This window comes from Tubulanus polymorphus, chromosome 1 (assembly GCF_964204645.1).
Source record: "Tubulanus polymorphus chromosome 1, tnTubPoly1.2, whole genome shotgun sequence".
Taxonomy (NCBI): Eukaryota; Metazoa; Nemertea; class Palaeonemertea; order Tubulaniformes; family Tubulanidae; genus Tubulanus; species Tubulanus polymorphus.
In genome coordinates this window covers 7,094,592-7,113,544 of record NC_134025.1, presented here as the reverse complement: position 1 = coordinate 7,113,544, position 18,953 = coordinate 7,094,592, and the positions used below count along the sequence as shown (strand labels likewise).

The window sequence follows — 18,953 nt, the reverse complement described above, 5'->3', positions numbered from 1 at the left end:
TTCTGCGGATTTTTACACCGTCTATATGATATAGTTCCTGTGATGAAGATGAAAGGACTAATTACGAACTCGTCGAATAGAGCGTTGTTGGCAGCGCTGCCGCTAGACTCGCTTCCATATTTTTCTCGTCTTGTTGTTGAAAATGTGTTTTCGCCGCGAGATTATTCATGACTGATTAAAAGACGCTCCGAAAAAGGACGGGGAAAAACTCGTTCTCGACGATGGCCGTGTTGCCGTTGGATTTTATCCTGTGTTTATTTTTGCTGTTTGTAGATCACAGTCCGCGTAGTTTCCTCATGGGTGAAATCGTCGCTGATAAGTTCAGTAACAAGTCAATAAGTAAGTTATTCTATTTTATCCTCTTCGAAATTTGTATTGAGGTTTTTACGCAGTAGATACCGTCCTTTTGTGAGAGGGTTTAAGTTGGCAGCAGTAAAAGTGAACAAATCCAATAAGAGACTAGAGACTGCTGGAGTTGGTATCTATTGGAGAATCCTCTGAAACATGGCGCCAATTTAAAGATGTGTGTTTTTCACTGGTTCAGTTCCACGGTGAGAGACAAAACTATTCATTCCGAAAATGTGACCGGAACCATGATATATAATCATCAGTACTGTGTAACTGAATTTCTACAAAGTTTTCGGTGAAAAATACAGTGTGACCTCGTTACAACGAACTTCGGGCTGGAAAATCTGTTCCTAATAACCAACTTAGTTCGTTATATCTAGTATGAAACAATGAGATTGTCCTGTTTGAGACGAAATTCTAGGTTTCTAATAACCGACCAATCGTTATATCCGAGATCGTTATAACGAGGTTTCACTGTGTTTCAAAAAGCCAAAAAGCTTCACGTGAAATCTGCTTTACAATATGCATCGCTAATATAAAAAGGGAAGGCGAACAGGAGCATTGAATGTACGGCGAAGACGTTTTCATGCGGCAGCAAGAGAGTGTGTTCATCATACCGCGTGCTGGCTACGATCCTTTTAACAAATTAATGGAGAAATATGATGAAAGAAGCACATCTATGTTTTTATGGCTGGACGACGACTAATTGGTCACAGGGTTACCATTTACATACAATCCGACTAGGGCTAATCGAAGAAAGTCGATAAATAGAGGTTATCGAGGATAGTATTAATTGATTGCAGTCTTTTCCATTTATTGTATCTGCGTGATATCGGAGTCAGTTTGGAAAAAAGAGGCTGTCCGCTGACCTGCATCCCGATTGGTGCTGAAGTATTGAGGTAGATTAATCTCAGCAGATTTGGGGAAAATATCGAAAATGAAAAACGAGTACACTCAATATAAGTTTCTTCAGACAATTTTCTAGTAAACGTTCGAATAGATAAGGTCCACTACAAACATAACATTAAAAAAAATGCGTTTCATAGTTGAGATTTGATATGATATTTTTCTCGTCGCAAATAAGCGTTCGGGAAACAATACGACTTTGAATCGCCTCACGGCAACTTTTGCTTCATCTATTGATGAGTGCCGATTTCATCTAACTATGTCCATATTCCAATCATGTCTTGCATGAATTACGAGAATTGCTAACTTAGTTTTCTCGCGCGCCTCAAATTCACGGCAATGAGTTTTAATTTTGCCGATGCGTCGGCTGTGTTTATTATCACGTTAGATCGTTAGCAGTTTAGTATAGTTGATTCCGCGTAGATCCACAGTCGACCGCGCAATTCGGCAGGCAAATCACGTGGATTCTTTTTGAATTTCGTTGACATTTAACACCTGATTTTAAGTTGTTCGTGTTTGACAGAATATCAAATACGATTCCGCTTTAGATTCGCTTTGCTCGTTCGAACGATTTTCCTCGGTGCGTCGCTATCAGCATATCAACTGTTCGAAGTTCATTACTGTAACTCTCAATAGCGAATTACATTGTTCTATCGCGAAAAGATATAAGAAAGGGAAAATACCCTTATTTTTGGAATATAGCACACACGGCAAGACATACGCTCGAAACAGGAAACGTTTTTCTGGCGTTTTCGAGACGTTCACGAAACGTGCCAAAAAGGCGCTTCTGTTTCGTGTTATGGGTTTGTCTTGCTGTGTTAGAGACCGTTAAACAGTCACAGATCTCAAAATAGGCCTGTATAACCGATTGCTGTAGAATTACCATCTGATAGATTTTCCATCGCGTTATACAAATGTTTGGAGAACTCAATCTGTTTTCACTGTCAATTGAATTAACTTCTTAAGATAATCACTAAATGGATTGTGTTGCTGAACTATAACTGTACTGATTCGGTCGAGCCTGATTTCCAGGAATGCTATATCGGCTGCTTGTAAATAAACGTCTTTCGGGTTGGCTTCGAAATAAAACCTCCCCGTCGGCCTCGGCAGAAGAAAAAGAAACTATAATTTCTATCTTTCGTTTTTGCATCGTAACGGAAATAATGACTAATATAATATAATTTATTTGTCACTTAAAGACAACGATGAAATGAACAATATAAATGCCGAATTAACATCAATAAGTGAGGGTGCAGTCACAGAGCCCACAGGCTGTAGCAACTTTGGACCAAGGCAAGTGGTGACTGTACCCAAAAAACAAAGAAAAGATTAATATGATAATACATGGGGATGGATGAAATGAGACATGACATGTTTATATGAAGACATTAGTAATAGAGTATCTTCTTATTAAGCAGACCATCAGGAATAATCATAAATAGTGATATCATGAGGAATTAGTTTTGAATTGTTGATATTTCGCCAGAGTTAGTTTTTTGAAGCGACTTTTTAGTGAATTAATAGAAGGGGAGGACTTGATTGTATTTGGTTGGTTCTGATTACTAGTACATTTCGATTTACGTTGAAGATGCAGCGAAACAATTCTGACCTCGGGGATTCCGGCGCCAATTAGATATTGAAGGAAATGTGTTTAAAGTTTTATCCTGTTTTTGTGCGATATGAATTCTTAGAAATTCGCTAGCTATGTGGGTGTTTTCTTCAATGTTTCGACTGATATTATGGCGAAACTTTGATGATTAGATTTTCCCCAGACAGGTTTACACGCAATTCAGATGTTAGCACTAATTGGATCTCGTATGATAGACGAAAGCCGGGAAAATTTGAAAAAATGCTGATGCAACATTATCTGCAAACTGGGGGGAATATATGTAGATAATTTTCCGTCAGCAACAAGGTACACCCGGAATGAAAAACAACTGTTTGTGTGCGGTAAATTAGATTTGTACAATGAAAGTTGCCGCAATCAACCGCCATCGCATACTTCAAAGGTTTGGAGATTTTGCATTTTGCATACTAGGTTTTCAGCGTGCCTCGCGAATACGTAATGCGCGTGCAAAGAAAAAAAGGTTTTTTTCCGTATAAAATAACGATTTGTCATTGTTCACCTGAACAAAAAACCGACGACGGTAATTAAGGTCGACCTATGTAAATCTCACGTCGCACGTGTATATTTTGCGTAAAATAAAATCGTATATCTATTTTTTTAGAGTTTTGTTTAGTATTTTAAACCGTATTCAGACGTCATGCAAAACATCTGTTGACTCGGTGAGGCGTCGGCTTAATTACGACTGACTTATAGTTATACTATTTGCGAATAGATTTCAACATGTTTACGATTCTACAACATTTTCAAAGGAGACAATTTGATTCTGGACATCAATGCGTCATCTAACCCTGGTCTCTAATTCCTTTTAGAGTCCATGCCCGGATCTAAAAACCCACACTTGTCGTAAAAGGCAACACTTTATCCTAGGAACACGCATCCTATGAATTGGAGATACAAGACAAGTTTCTGAATTAACCATATTTCACTAAAATCTGTCATGAATTGAATAATGCAAAATCATTCAGCTGATATGATAGTTTTTCTTCTGGTCAAATTGAAAAGGTTCGATTCCAATTCTAGGGCATTTAGTCGATCGAATCGATCTTCTTAGGAATCAGCACATACAAAAGCCGGTCTTTATACCTTTGGTGCTTTAATTTCTTGTCGAAAGAAAAATGAGAAAATTGATGCAAGATTTTTTATGACTGTTGTCATCAGATAGATAAATTACGATAACACGCGAACAAGCCTCCATATTGCGGTACAGAAAAGACGGCTGACTCCGAATTATCGAAACCACAATGCGTCACCCGAGACTAAGGGTAACAGATTTCTTTGCCGGGGTCTATAGGTATTGTAAAATTGTCAAATCATAATGGACTAATTGGTTGATGGTCTGTGAAGTAATCGGTTCAAGGGTCGGGAGAGCTGACAATACTAAGCATTTTCCGGGAGTTTGACTTTTCTAAAAAAAACCATCCTAAATAGGTCCTAACTTGGAAATTAAATCTATTGAAATGAATCACACACGCATCTTAATGCTCGCGTCCTTGTATTGAGAAAACTGTAGAAAATTGATTGCAATTTTACATTCATGAACTAGATTAGATCATCAAAGCGTGCATAATATCTTTCGTTTATAATTGCGAATGCGGGATGCGCAATGATTGTTATTTAGTAATAATAATAATACATTAGACACCTGCTGTAGGACCAAGATACCGGAGGATGTCGTTTTGGTTCGCGTAAAATCATTTTGAAATCTTAATTACTAATGGATGAAGTCGCTGAACGAAATTGTCTCGATGTTCATTCTTTGAATTGGTTTGGGATTCGGATGCTCTTCGTATACAATGTCATTTGACTGTCACAATACCAAAATTCCATCAGTTTGTGTTGCGCTTTTCGTGAAATCGTGGTAGTTTAAAACCATAAGATTTGATTGTAAATTTCCACTCTTACTAATTATGAGAAGCGTCTTGGGAAAAACTTTTAAAGTGTGAGTGGATCGAGAGTAATGATGTTTTGACGTGTTGAGAAAAGAATAGAACGGTAGCCCACATTCGCTGGTGGTGGTATAGTTAACAGTATTATCATATAATCACCATCATCATCATTATAACCGCCTTATACCTTTTCAACTTTTTCTTGCTATTTACAGCTAAAAATCTACTAGGGGTAAATTTACAAAAGCGACAAATATTGACATTAGCAACCGACTAATTTCCTGCTTAAGTCGGCCTCAACATCACCCCGGCGAACATAGCGTTGGTGTTTTTCCGCATGTCTCACCCCGCACCGTGTCACTTACAAACGATTGTTCGCTTTACGACTTTGAAATTCGATTATGGCGGTTTTAGGTAACACGCAACTGGCTTTGCGTTGAGAGCACTCCCGTAAAGATTAGCGAAGCGAGGTAGCTGTATCGAGTTATGCCATAGTTCAGAGCAATTATTATTATCATTATTATTATTATTATTATTATTATTATTATTATTATTATTATTATTATTATTATTATTATTATTATTATTATTATTATTATTATTATTATTATTATTATTATTATTATTATTATTATTATTATTATTATTATCATTATTGCTATCTTTATTCCTGAACTGATTATAGCTAATTATAAAATGGTAATACGCTTTATAAGTTACATAAATTACATAATGGTAACATTTATAATAACTGTAATAAATCAAAAATGTTTCAGAAAAAAGGCAATTTTTGATAGATCAACGAACAAAAGCTGATATAGTGAACTAAAGCATTTCGACACAGTTTTATGTTCGTTTGGTAAAGGCATTCCTCGTATCTTATAATGAAATTAGAGATAGACATTACCGTGTAGTATTAGTAGGAGTCATTAGGGGACTATATTGTAACTGATAGCTTCGAAATTTCTGATGATATATATTTCGGCCGCGCGATCGATGGGATGCGTGTTTGGAAACTTGTGGCGGGCATGCATTAGAGATCGAGAACTAAGGCTCCTGTTTGAAACCGAGTTTCGATTCCTTCCCTTTTTTACTGCTGATCTGTACTGGTTTTACTCAATTCAATTAGATTTTCTCTGTTTTCGGGTGATTTCAAAATTGTTATAATCTGTTTGTGCACAGTAACTTTTTAGATAACATTGTAAATTATACCTTTGTCGCACGTAGACACTTATAGTTACAATTGCGTGGAACCAATCGGTCAATCTACTTTGATGTGTTGCTCCTATAATCGTTCATCGTGACACGTCGTTATTAAGGAATGGTTCCGGAAAAAGACAGGAAGTTCTGAAACAAGCACTTTGATAATATATGAAACATTATATATAATACGAATGATATTCATCTCTTTAATTGAACATGTTTAGCCCGAAATAAAGTGAATTAGATTGAATTACTATGATCACAGATAGACTATAAGTCATTGACAATAATTGTGTTTAAAAATGCCTTCATTCGTAGCCACGTTTTTCAAACTGCCGGGAAAAACGGATCGTGGGGCGTTCGGTCCCTAATACTCCCCTATACATAGGAGCTGGGATCGTGGGGCGTTAGGTTCCTAATACTCCCCTATACAGAGGTGCTGGGATCGTAGAGTTTCTTTTTTCCCATGAGAAGCAGATAACTTGAATGCAGATCGAGAACCATTTTACAGTCTCAGAACGGATAGCATTTGAAAGTGATACTCACAGATTTCAATGAAGTTATACTGAGCGACTATTGTATACATAATAATCTACGACTAGGAACACGATATTTAAGCAGGTCTTGTTTCATTGCCGACCACATCAAGATCAATTTGCGTCAAAATAAGTCCACATTTACCTGAGCCTTTAATCATCAACGCTAACAGAATTAGCCGACATGAAAAAATGCCAGGGTAACTCTCTTTGGTTTTGCTATATACACGTGTCTGTTATATTGGGTACATATAATGTATGAGTTATCGATGGATATCGACTATTCCAAAATTGAATTTATTTCCACAGTCATAGAAACAAATATAACCGCATCCATACTTCCACAATTGATTTGTTGTGAGCATTTTGATATTTGAATGGTCATAACTAGGATTGTAGGTATTTTATTTCGTCATTTCTGTAAATAAATGACCATTGTCAATCAAACACACGATCTTCTCGACTTTGTTGCAAATATAGTTCGGTGTTTCATTCTCACGGAGCGAAGGTATAAACATTTTAAACAGCCCATATCATCTGCTCCGTTCAGCAACATTATGTATTGGTTTTTATGTTGGCTAATGAACAATCAATTTTCATTTTGCATTTCTCTGCAATAGCACACGTTTGACGTCTTAAGTTTGTTGGGTTACTCCCAGATAAGGTATGATAGAAAATAGAAAAAGAACTAGTATGAACTTGAAACATTCGATCAATTCCTATGAAATATGGCTTTCATATTTTGCAGTTTATGCGTTCAAAACATGTTAAAAACGTTACAATAAAACGGTTTATTTTCATCGTATTTGAATGATACATTGTACAACACGCGACAAAGCTATAAATGAAAACATTTACATCGACGCAATGCTAGCGCTTACACCATCTGTACAGTGGAACCTCGTTCGTTATAACGATTTTGGGTATAACGATTCATCAGATAAGAAATACAGAATTTCGTCCCAAGTACATAAAGGACAATCTGATTAATTTTATACATGATATGAATATCGGTTATTACGAATATATTTTCTGGTCCTGTGAAGTTCGTTGTGACGAGGTTCCACTGTATATTGTTCTTTCTATGAGATATGACCAAGACAAGACCTATGCTTCCCTAAAGTATCTTGAAATCAAATTAGTTGCTTCATATGTTTGATCATTTCAATCAATTTGTGCGGTCAAGACTGCATGAACTGGTCTGGATTTCAATTGTATCTCCAGTGATAATCATCTTTGTTTGAAATGACCGAGACGATCCTCGGAATTCGTTTTTTTAGAATCCGGTTAAATGTGACGCTTGAAAGTAAACGATAAACAGGCAAAAACAGGAAACAACGTCTCATTTATTCAGGTCAGTTATTAGTTGCGAAAAAAACGAATCATCGTTGTGTTGAATGAATGAAAACGGGATTGGCATGAATGAACTTTCTCTTTACAATACCTTTTCTTACGCGAAAATGAATTCTTCGTTGGAAGTTTATTTTCGCTGAAACTTCCTTACGCCAACGTAGGTTTAGACTCGGATTTGTTAGGTAACTTAATATATGTATACTAATGACAATACATGTCCGTCATAGCGATTCTCTTAAACACAAATTGTTATTGCTTATCATGTCGTTGAAATTGACCAATTGACGAATATGGCGTCGGGGAAGAGTAATTAGACTTAGTGCTAGATTTCTAGCATTTTGTTACATTAATGGCTCAGCGACTTCTATTCTTGATGTTCCACGATCGGAATCATTGCTGTTTCAAATTGCAACATTAAGGCCAAGACGATGAACCTTACGCTTATATGTATGCGTGGGCAAATGAATAGAACACGAATTTGTACTGACTTTCTCTTATTCCTTATGCAAAAGTTAGTTTTCAAAGTTGGTAGATTGTGGCATTTCCGTTATTTAGGCCTGTGCGGTATTTTCTCTTCTCTTATCCAGGATGTGTTCGGGGTAAGTGAATCTCAAAAACGCATCCGCTTTTCTTTTTCAAAAGACGTGAGATATTTTCCTTTCAGTGATGGTAGCGACGAGCTTCGAATAGACAGGGCACACTACGGGGAAACTATAAATTGTGTCTTTTGCTCCTAACAGAATTTAGTAGTAATTTGTTTAAGTGACTATAAGGTGGGAGTGTAAAGTCTTCTAAAGAAACCCTCCAACGCCAAAGAATATAATCGTCCTTATTTTCAAATTAATGCTTGAGAAATCTAATCCGCGGCATTAAATTAGTCCTGATGGATTGGTAGATTCAGACACGGATACTGTAACTGCGGTAGTAATATTGAAAATAAATGTGAGTTGATGTGAGGTGTCCAGGTTTCCATTCAATTAGTTACATTTGAATAGAATCGCGTGGTTCATTCTGAAATTAGATCAAACCTCCAAGAATCCAGTGACGTTTTGAAATGAATTTGGATCAGCAGAATTTTAAATATCACGTAAAATCTTAACTCTTAAATCAAGATTTGGTTCGAATGAGTTAATTCCATTCTATACAAAGTTAGTTCTCTTGACTGCGGTGCTTATTTCAGCCCGTGTGACACTTTGAAGCATAACCTTGAAACTTTTTTCTCGAATGATTCCACGACTCATCAGAGTTGCGTCTGCGTCGATTTCTGCTGACCGGATTTTGAATTGGGTTATTTGTCATTTTCGACCGGACTTTAAATTGCGTCGGTTGTCTTTTTCCGTGCTGCTAGCGGCGATGATTGTGACTGTGGGTGTATGATGATTGTACAAATAACATGATTACAAGTTCGCTGTCATTGTCATCGCTATGGCGCACGCTCTTCGCAAACTAAACTTTCGCCACCAGCGTTTGAGCAAATCACTGGTCTGATAATCTGACAAACATGATCATTTCTAACTACCTTATACATAATTCCACGAAACTTATGCTTAGACGTCTGTTAGTAGTCATCTTAAGCTGCGGCGTTCATTATTTCGGCCTTGATTGCACCGTTTATCGAAGAAGAATCCACATCTCTTGCACCAAACGATTATATACCGATATCTTTTGATTGGTGGATTTCTTCTAATGGCCAAAATGAAGTAATCAATGAATATCATAAGCTGGTTCTATTGAAGGAGAGTTCAAGAACATTTTGTAAATTACTTACCTTCGTCACAAACAATATAACACCCATGATTAATAACTAAATAAAGCTTTGTTAGGTTGAATTTTACAAAAAAAAACCCGTAGGCCAGCGACGCAATTGCCAGCGACGGCGTGCAACTTTATTCTTTAGCCAGTCGCCAGAACACGTATCTACATTATAGGTCAGTTACGACTGGGAAAGACGATTATATAAGGCCGACCTACCCTTTAATCAGGATTAGGATATATATTCACTTCACTTCCAAATTGAATCTAAATCTACAACCAAGTCTTAAATTGTAAGAACAAATCTTAAGGCTGCACGTGGAAGTGAACCTGTGTGTTGATCTTGCTAGCGAATTTAGTAATACGGGTCCTGATAATGGCGATAGTTTTGATGAGGATAGTTTTTTAAGATATCAGGTAACGTCGTTGCTAAGTGTGTTTGAGTATTTATCACATGGTTGGACGTTCATTGATTTGTTACGTCTCAGTTATGAGATAATTTGATCGGTTTGACGATTGGATTTGCGTGGTCGTACACAGCGCCGGGGGTTCGCCAAGGCAAATAGGAGATGATTAGGGAGCGTGCTCGCGTCGCTGGTTCCGCTCGGAATATTGCCACCCGAACAATCCTCGCCTTGTCCGTAAAAATGGCGACTTATGTTATGGGTTACAGTGCGCGATCGGAAGAAGCTCTACAAGTGTATATACGTTGCACACGTAATTTCCTCTGCGTTCCTTTTTCAATTCCCCAAAAAACGAATAGATTCGACAAATATGTTTATCGTCAATGAGATAAACTGTGGTTCAGAGATTGAATATTGTTAGCATTTTAATCAAACCCAACATTCATCTTTCTGCTAGTGGTAATCTCCTACAGTTCTTCGTGCTATAAGGACAGATGTGCACGTACAAGTGCGAAAGGGTGAGCTATGAAGTATATAAGACATTGCGTCTGTTGTTAGTTGTAAACCAGTTGCCACACGGACATATGAAAGTTGTGATTTCGCGATTAATAAGCTGCTATTCATAGTCAATCTGTTGCCTATATTCATATTTGTATATCAAATTACTATTGACTCTCACTGGACGATGGTAACAGGATTCGCTGTTCATTGGTGAGAAAAGTTCGGCCGAACTTGCACCGTCGGAGAGATCAATTTCCGACGCATCTGTTGACCACTGAGCGCGGGACGTTTTCCAAGAATAAAGACAATTTGAGAATTAGCTTGAACCATATGCGACACCTGCGAATTATTATGCAGTGTTGCTAGATGATGTTGGTGAAATTATCGAGGAGATCCAAGATTTCTTTCGGCGCAAGAATGTCATATCAAGTTGTCAACAACTCACTCTGTCAAATAAATACTAGTGTCAGGTTTCGGACTTAACATATTTCTTATATTTTGCCATAGATTTTCTTGCCTGCCTAGGTCATAAGTCTCCACTTAAAAACGAGTTAACTGTAACCTCTTGTGTCACCCGCATACCGTATTGTTATATACCTTTCTCTAATCGTTCTGACGTATTGAATAGAAACGATCAGTTTTGATTTCCTAAATTCGAATGATAGTTGTTTTGCATCTTGGAAACCGCCGAAAGTTTCGATGTTATCGGCAAATTGATTGAACATGCGCTGTGTGTGCATCATGGGATAACAAATGCAGCCTAAGGTGTCGAAAAGGCAGATTTGCCACACGATACTGTCTCCTCCCTACCTTGTACTGGATGATTTTCTAGAAAGTCTTAAAACCAAGAGTTCCATCCACGTGTAGATGGATTGTCACTAACAGCACCGATTTTAATAAATCGCTTTATGCTCTCTGTGTATGGTAATGACTCTGTTCGCCATGTAATAGAGTAATAGAGGGTGGAGATCCACGGCGCTTCAGGGCAAGATTATACTCTAAAGCTATTAAGAGAAACCGCATAATTGATCGACAAATTACCACTGCTCCTGTAGTATCACAAGACCACGAACGGTAAAACAGCGAAAATATGATATGATATGATATGATATGATATGATATGATATGATATGATATGATATGATATGATATGATATGATATGATATGATATGATATGATATGATATGATATGATATGATATGATATGATATGATATGATGAGATTTCACATCAGCAACTTCTTGGCTGTTTGAGAATAAGTTGATATGGTTGGCCAATGGCGCTAGCGTGAAATTAGACACCTGCAGAATTGATCAAATTGTCCATTATCGGGTGGTAAGACGCAATACCGTTAGGCGATCCAACGCATCTCAATGTCAATTTGATGGTTATGCGTAATGAGATGGCAGAATGCTGTGGCCCGACCTCGTAAATAACGAATTCACAAACTCCGATTGAAAGTCTGAACTAAATAATTCTTTTAGATATACATGTATAAACGCCTGCTGTAGATTTTGCGTGTGATTCTTCGCGGAATCTCGATGAATGAAATAATGTCGTTTGGTTTTATTTTATGGAAGACTGCCAGTCGATGTCGTATTAGAATATTTTAAACCGTTTTCGTGTACGTTAAACGGGCTGAGACTTGCAGATGCGCCATTCGAATCGAAAAGCGAACCGTTTCACCAGAAATCGCATCGAGAAAATCCATTAAACACTTTACTCGTTTTAAATACGGTTGACATCTCATGTATAACGCAGACGCGCTGATAGCTGATGGGACTGAAATTCTGAATCGCTTCACGTTGTTGACAAGATGTCCAATCTGAGACGTCGGCAGTCTAGTTGGCTTTCCACTTCCACTTTAACCACGACAATTACGTTTTTTTCCGCGGACCAAGCGCTCTAAATTCTTGATCATTTTCATGCGAAATGCTTTCTTGATGAAACTGGACACAACATGAAATATGACCCTCGTGTTTTTACCCGTTTGCTGGGATGGATAAGCAATAAAATCCAATTCCTCTGATGGCAACTCACTGTCCAAAATTGCATTAGTACGCTTTCCGTTTACTCATAATTGTGGCTCTCTCCACTTCAGCACCTGAAAAGCATACTACTCTCCCAACACTTCAATTAATGACGGTTTATTGTTATTTGTTAATGTTTCGCTCGGGTTTTACATATTTTCATTGATTGTCATTACTTTCGTTCCACCGGTTTTTTTTTCAAATTTCGGCACACGGACTAATAGCATCCTTTTCTCAAAACGCCGGAAAAAGATGCTTTTTGTCAACGATCGGCAGCGCGTTCTAGTCCGTCTATTTCTTCACTTCCTGTCGAAGCGAATGGAAATGTATGCACAAATACGTTTTCATCGTTTCAACTCGGTTATGCATAGGCACTGTATTTCAAAGCAAAATAAAAAAAAACGGCGCCATTGCTATCGTATTCGCAAATAGCTAAATTGATATTGCGAAGAAATACATGTTATCACTGTTTTTTCCTTTATGATCGGGTTTGGATCAGATTCGGAAAACGCTGCTTTCTTTAAGAAAAGAGTGTCAGAGAAGCGGGTCGCATTCATTGCAACCGTGTTTTGTTTGGTAATTTCTCGGGCGGTTTATCGTCTATTAGTTACGGTAAAATGCATTCATATCGCCCGTACGATGTTATTGTTTTTATTACTATACGTCCAGAAACCAAGGTGCTGACGCGGTGATCGGAGCTGTCGTTAATTTGATCGGGGGGGATTTGAGCACCTCCCTGATTTGTTTAACGAGGAAAAGTAATGAACGATTAGCTGCGTGACGATAGCAGCTGACATTCCGACGTTACCAGGTTCGCGTGGACGTCTTGTTCTCGATGCTGTTTTATCTCAGTTGCAATTCATCACCGCATCTGACACGAATACTAGCTGGCGGTAACTTGCGTCGCCCGCCGCCGTCCTCACGGTGAGCTACGTCGACGATCAAACTTCCGATTGTTGTCGTGCGACTTCTACGATAACCAATGTACGTTAACTTTAGAAATTCATCGCATTTCGACAGTTCATTCTAACAACATGTCAAACAGTTGAAAATAAGAACGGATATTTTATTCATTCGTTCGTCTTGTAAAAAAAGGACTGCAAGTATTGGTTATCAGCGAGGTTGTCACAGATAGTTTTTCAATGATGAACATCATGCAATTCTATAAATCTTAGTGTGAATAATTTATATGTGGCATATTTCACATAGAACTCAAGCATTAATTCTATATAGTCTTGTACATCAGTATCTAAGAATTAATCTAAAGTATTTTGACGTCAAAAAGTACGCGGAAATTAAATCGACACGAAGGAAATCTTTCGTTTTACAGATTAGATTAATTAGCATTTTAATGATTTAATCGTTATTAAGCAATTAATCTTGCGATCAGTCTCTTTAAAAAGTGATCTGAATAATGATATTTTTCAAACTCTACGGTCTATCGGAGAAATGATAAAATGTAGCTAGTTCGATGTAGGATGAAACTTTCTTCACTGTTAGTTATGGCAAATATTTTGTCATGGACGTTTTTACGACACACAGGATGTGTTCAATAATCGGCTGCTATGTGACATTTCGCCCGATCAGTGCAGTGAATGTTGTCGTATTAAAAAACCATCATCAGAATCACGTATATGCTATCCGCAATAGCTTGAAGAGCAAGCCGCAGCTAGTCGTCGGAAATCATGTAAATATGACATATTGAAAATGACATTTTCTTAAGCCTCATAATATGATGCAATTTTGAGTTGTAATTGCATGTAAGCTGATCACCGGCCGTGCGAATTAATACTGCTGAAAATACCCTCTCTCCCTACCGAAAGATATCATAAAGACCCTAAAAGTCATCACATATGCAGAGTATTTTATAGGCCCGGCCGCTAAGATAGATTCCATTTAAACGCTTTTATGAGTTATGAATATTTTACGAATATATGAATTAACATAATGCCATCTTTAGATCTGGAAACACTTGAAGTTTTAAGATAATTTCATATCAATCTAACGTGTTTTGTATGCAATAAATAGTGAAGCGATGAGACCGTGTTTTCATCTTGCCTGGCAGGGGACAACAGCTGTCCCGTACAGCAATCTGCGTAAAAATGATTCATTTGTTTTTACTGTGACAAGACTGATTCCTTCTCGTTTCTTTGATTAGTTCTACTACTACCCTTGAACATACAGAATATTCAATTGAATATTATCTATTTGGAATATAGGAGCCAATATCTATATTTTTCGATAAATTTCGCAGTCATTGTCGGATTCCTGTTCTCTATGCGGATTTGCCTAGATTCATTGCTGTGTAGTATTTTGCATATATTCGGTAGCGCAGACATTTTGGCAGAATATTCATTCACAACCTCACAGATGATGGCGTCATTAATAAATTATTATTCTGTCATTATACAAGGTGTCATCAATTACCTTACTTTTTTCAAACGGCTGTAAAACTGCCTATCGTAACAATTGCTAGTAATTGGCCGGACAAATCAACGTCAATCGTTGAACACAAAATGGAATATGCTCGATACATAGACCTACTTTATTAGTTACAGTATAACTGACAGTATTTACAATAGGAGATTTATTGTGGGATTATCGAAACGTTGTGAAAGTCGAGTATGCGGCTATGAACTTCGATTCAGCGAACATAATTATGAGTTGGACGTACACAGTTTCAGTGTAGTTCGAGAAGAAATGGCCGCTCAAACCCCATGGGTAGTGTCTAAGCTTAACCCAACGAATGATTATAGTGACCGTCAGTCCCCGAGGTCGATTTGATAGTACACTGCCGGCCAGTTAATTGCTGGTCAAATCAGATTGATAGAAAAGATGAATGGCTGTATATAAAATGTTCTCTGTTTGCATCTCAAACGCTGCAGCAATGAATTGGGGCTTAATTGAGAGTTCAGGGAATTTCTAATACATGTCGTCGTTTCATTCGTGGCCCACAACTACTTCGTTTGCATATAGCAAGTGAAACTATCATTCTTAAAATCTCTGAAAAGCACTCTCCCGCCTTAACCATCTTTTACACGTGTCTTAAATAACCTTGATTCCAACATTCTACCTCTTGAAAGTTCTAATACAAAATCTATTATCGTTATTCCGAAATTATTCTGGTTTCTCGATTTGGTATTAATTGATTCAGCGAATATGCGCGGGTCAGTTCTCTGTAGCTGACACTAACAGGAAATCACCCGCGGTTATGTGCATGACCTTTACCGACAAGAGGATAGGCCTAGAAACTTAAAGAATCCTCACTGACCATCCTTAGATCTAATTATTGGTATCTTGCCTCAAAGTCGTTTCTAAATCTTTGGCGGTGAATGAAAATATAGTGTCTATCGTACCGCATAACCGATCCCACCAAAACAGCGAGCCATGTCGTCTGCTTAAGAATATTCTTCCTCCCGATAGAAAATTCCATTACGTCGGGCATTGAATTTATGTATGCATGATTTCGATCAGGAAAGTGGGACGGAGCCTTCTTCCATTTTCAATCAAGTGATTCAAATATATCCATAAGCTGTAAAGGGTTATATCAAGACGAAGGAGAGTTCGCGTATAATCTGCGTCCATTAATGATCACGAATTTTCCTGCAACTTGTCACCAGTCTGCGGCCGGCGTTTCGTTGTTCAAAGCATCTTCAATAGTCATTTATGCCAGGATTTGCCATTCATGAAGCCACTTAGACAAGCGATTGTTTGTAACTTGTCATCTTGATCGGAGTTTCAACGATTTTTCTCGCTTCTCCGCGCCCACTCCGTGTCACAAGTTCCGCGGCACCAACAACCGCAAACCGAGATGCTGTTCATATGTCTGTATGCGCGCTATCAAAAAGCCAACGATTGATATTTTAAACTGGAATTCAAAATCGAGTTTTTATCGTCTTTATCGAGTTTTTATCTCGCCATTTCACTTTACCATGGGAGGAAGAATATTTTTCAAATACTTCGCTCTGATTCATGATTCTGATGAGGGATATCAACTCATCTAGTTTATAGATTTGATAGTACCACGTACAGCTAAACACAGATGCGAAAACTTCAATTAATCGAATTGAAATACTATTTGAATATTCATTTCCGAAGATCCTAATGAGGAAATTTTATCAATTGGGGTGGATACTGTTTGTCAGCATATACCGTTTGATAATTCCATTCAATAGAACGAGGGCGACAGAATTAATACAGCAGGACACCACGCAGAGCAGTAACAGCGGATAACACGAATGTCTACTCAAGAAAACATGTTCAAATCATTGTGAACATTTTGGTTTTTATCGTTTTGAAAACGCGCTGGAAACAAATCGTAACAAACTTGCAGTGTGTAATCGGCGAGAGCATGCACGGATCGCTTTTGAGCACGTATGTTTTTCGGATCGGAAAAACGTTTTCTAGGCTTAAAATTGATCGGCCATACGCCGACCGGAAAGCCCGTTTCCGTAACATCTCCCGACCTGACAAAGTCAAAGTTTCCCTCGTGGAGTGGCGCGTGTATAGTGCTTCTATAATGAAGACACACAGGCATATGTCATTCGCCAGGCGATTATAAAATAAACGCATAAATAATGCCTATTTCGGGGTCCCCAGACACAAAGCGAGAGAAGTCTTAGTTGACCAACTAAGGCGATGTTTATATGTTTTACGCTTGTTATGTGAATCACTTGTAAAACCCTTTAATCGTTTTGCGCTATCCCGCTGGATTTATAAATGAACCACGAGTGAAAACGATTTACGCACTGACCAGTGATATGTCATAGTATCAGTGGTATAAATGTCAAATACGTCTTGTTTTGGTCGTTTTTTACCATATTGCCCATCCCAAAATCCTCAATGCTAATATTCGCATGAATCGGGAATTAAACCAGTACGTGAAAAGAAAACCCACTTCAAAAATGATCCTCAGATGATTCTGATTTAGCCCGTTATTTCTATTTCTTTAACCAACTTTTATACTATTTTGGAATATATTCGCCGTCGATCCAACGATGTTCAACGAGTTTTTAATTACTGAATGATTCTTCTGGGGTTTTACATTTCTTAAAACCACTCTTTTAGTTTTAGGTTTTAGGTATAAATAAACATATATATATATCGTGTTTTTCAGTGTATGACTTCGATACGTGCGGGGCGAAGGGCCGATACGGACCAACTCAGACCCAGTGTGACTCGGCGTATAAACTAACTGCTGTCAAGGTGAAAGTGCACGAATCTGGTAGATTTCCCGGAGCCCAAGAATGGATTGTTCCCGAAACAGGAAATTACAGGTGATTAATGAAGATTCCCTTTTGTTATACACTTTTCGCCCGAAAATAATTGCTCGCCGCATTTACATTTATATACGGCGGGGGAGTAACGTAGATTGAATGAGAGGAAATGTTGATTGTTGAATTGATGAGGTCGCGCAAAAAGTAAAATGCGAAAAGAAGGAATAGGCCTACTGGTGCCATAGCGTCGCCGATATCGGAGGTCTAATATCGCTAAAATCGCATCACAGCCCGATATATTGCCATAAACCGGAACGTGAATTAAGTTTCTTGTCTCTTGAGTCTTGTAAAGCGAAAAAAAGCTTTTACCCAACAGCGTTCCTAGTCTTGGCATAAAACTATGCAATGTTGGTTGCGCCAGTCGGTCGCTGGGTACTTAGACGTACCATGACACGGCGGATGCATTATGTTTTTAAACATCATCTTTAAAACTGTATATACATACTGAAAAGCTTTCACGTCGTCGATATCGTTATTGATCACGGTATACTAGGCCTAAGTGGCATTGCGGCTGGGATTGTGAAAAGGGCTCGTTCCGTTCCTAGAATGTCATATCGAGTGCGGATTTCTAAGAAAAATAACAAATTTGATCGGCGGTACGCTTTCCCTGAGCGGAACATAAGTAGCTGGTGTTGTCTTTTAACTCTCACTCAGAATTCTAGATTTAGAGTGTCTCGTGAAAAGAACATACAGACGTGGGGCTAATAATTAGTCGTATTCATTTCCATGATATCAGGTCAAGGCAATACTCGATAAAAAGTGATGAAAATCCGGACCCATTTCCACAGTTAGTCTCAGTAAAATGAATGCGAATAAATGTGTGCTGAAAATTCGGACCTAGTTCACCGTTGGCTGTCTGAGAATTGACTGATTTTTTCCCCCAAAAATTTAGCCCACGCCAGTAGATCTGGATTCTGACATTCAGATTTAGTATAATCTTCAAAGTTCTTTCGAAATGTCATTTTGTAATGAGAATATTAATATCAAAATGTATTCAAAATACTGAAAATTTCCTTGAAATAAAGTCAATGAAATACTCGGAAATGTAAATGTGTGCTGAAAATCCGGACCCAATTCATAGTCAGCTGTCTGAGAATTAACTGATTTTTTATCTTCATTCAAATCTAACC

The 18,953-nt window shown here is 37.9% G+C and overlaps 1 protein-coding gene across 1 annotated transcript in view; it reads left to right on the top strand.

The window, feature by feature from the left end:
- The window catches only part of LOC141915503 (ALK tyrosine kinase receptor-like), a 46,343-nt gene that overhangs the window by 9,321 nt on the left and 18,069 nt on the right, over positions 1 to 18,953 (top strand). The window contains exons 10-11 of the mRNA XM_074807102.1: positions 274 to 339; positions 17,664 to 17,823. Coding sequence (XP_074663203.1) covers positions 274 to 339; positions 17,664 to 17,823 — 226 coding nt within the window. The remainder of the gene's footprint in view (positions 1 to 273; positions 340 to 17,663; positions 17,824 to 18,953) is intronic.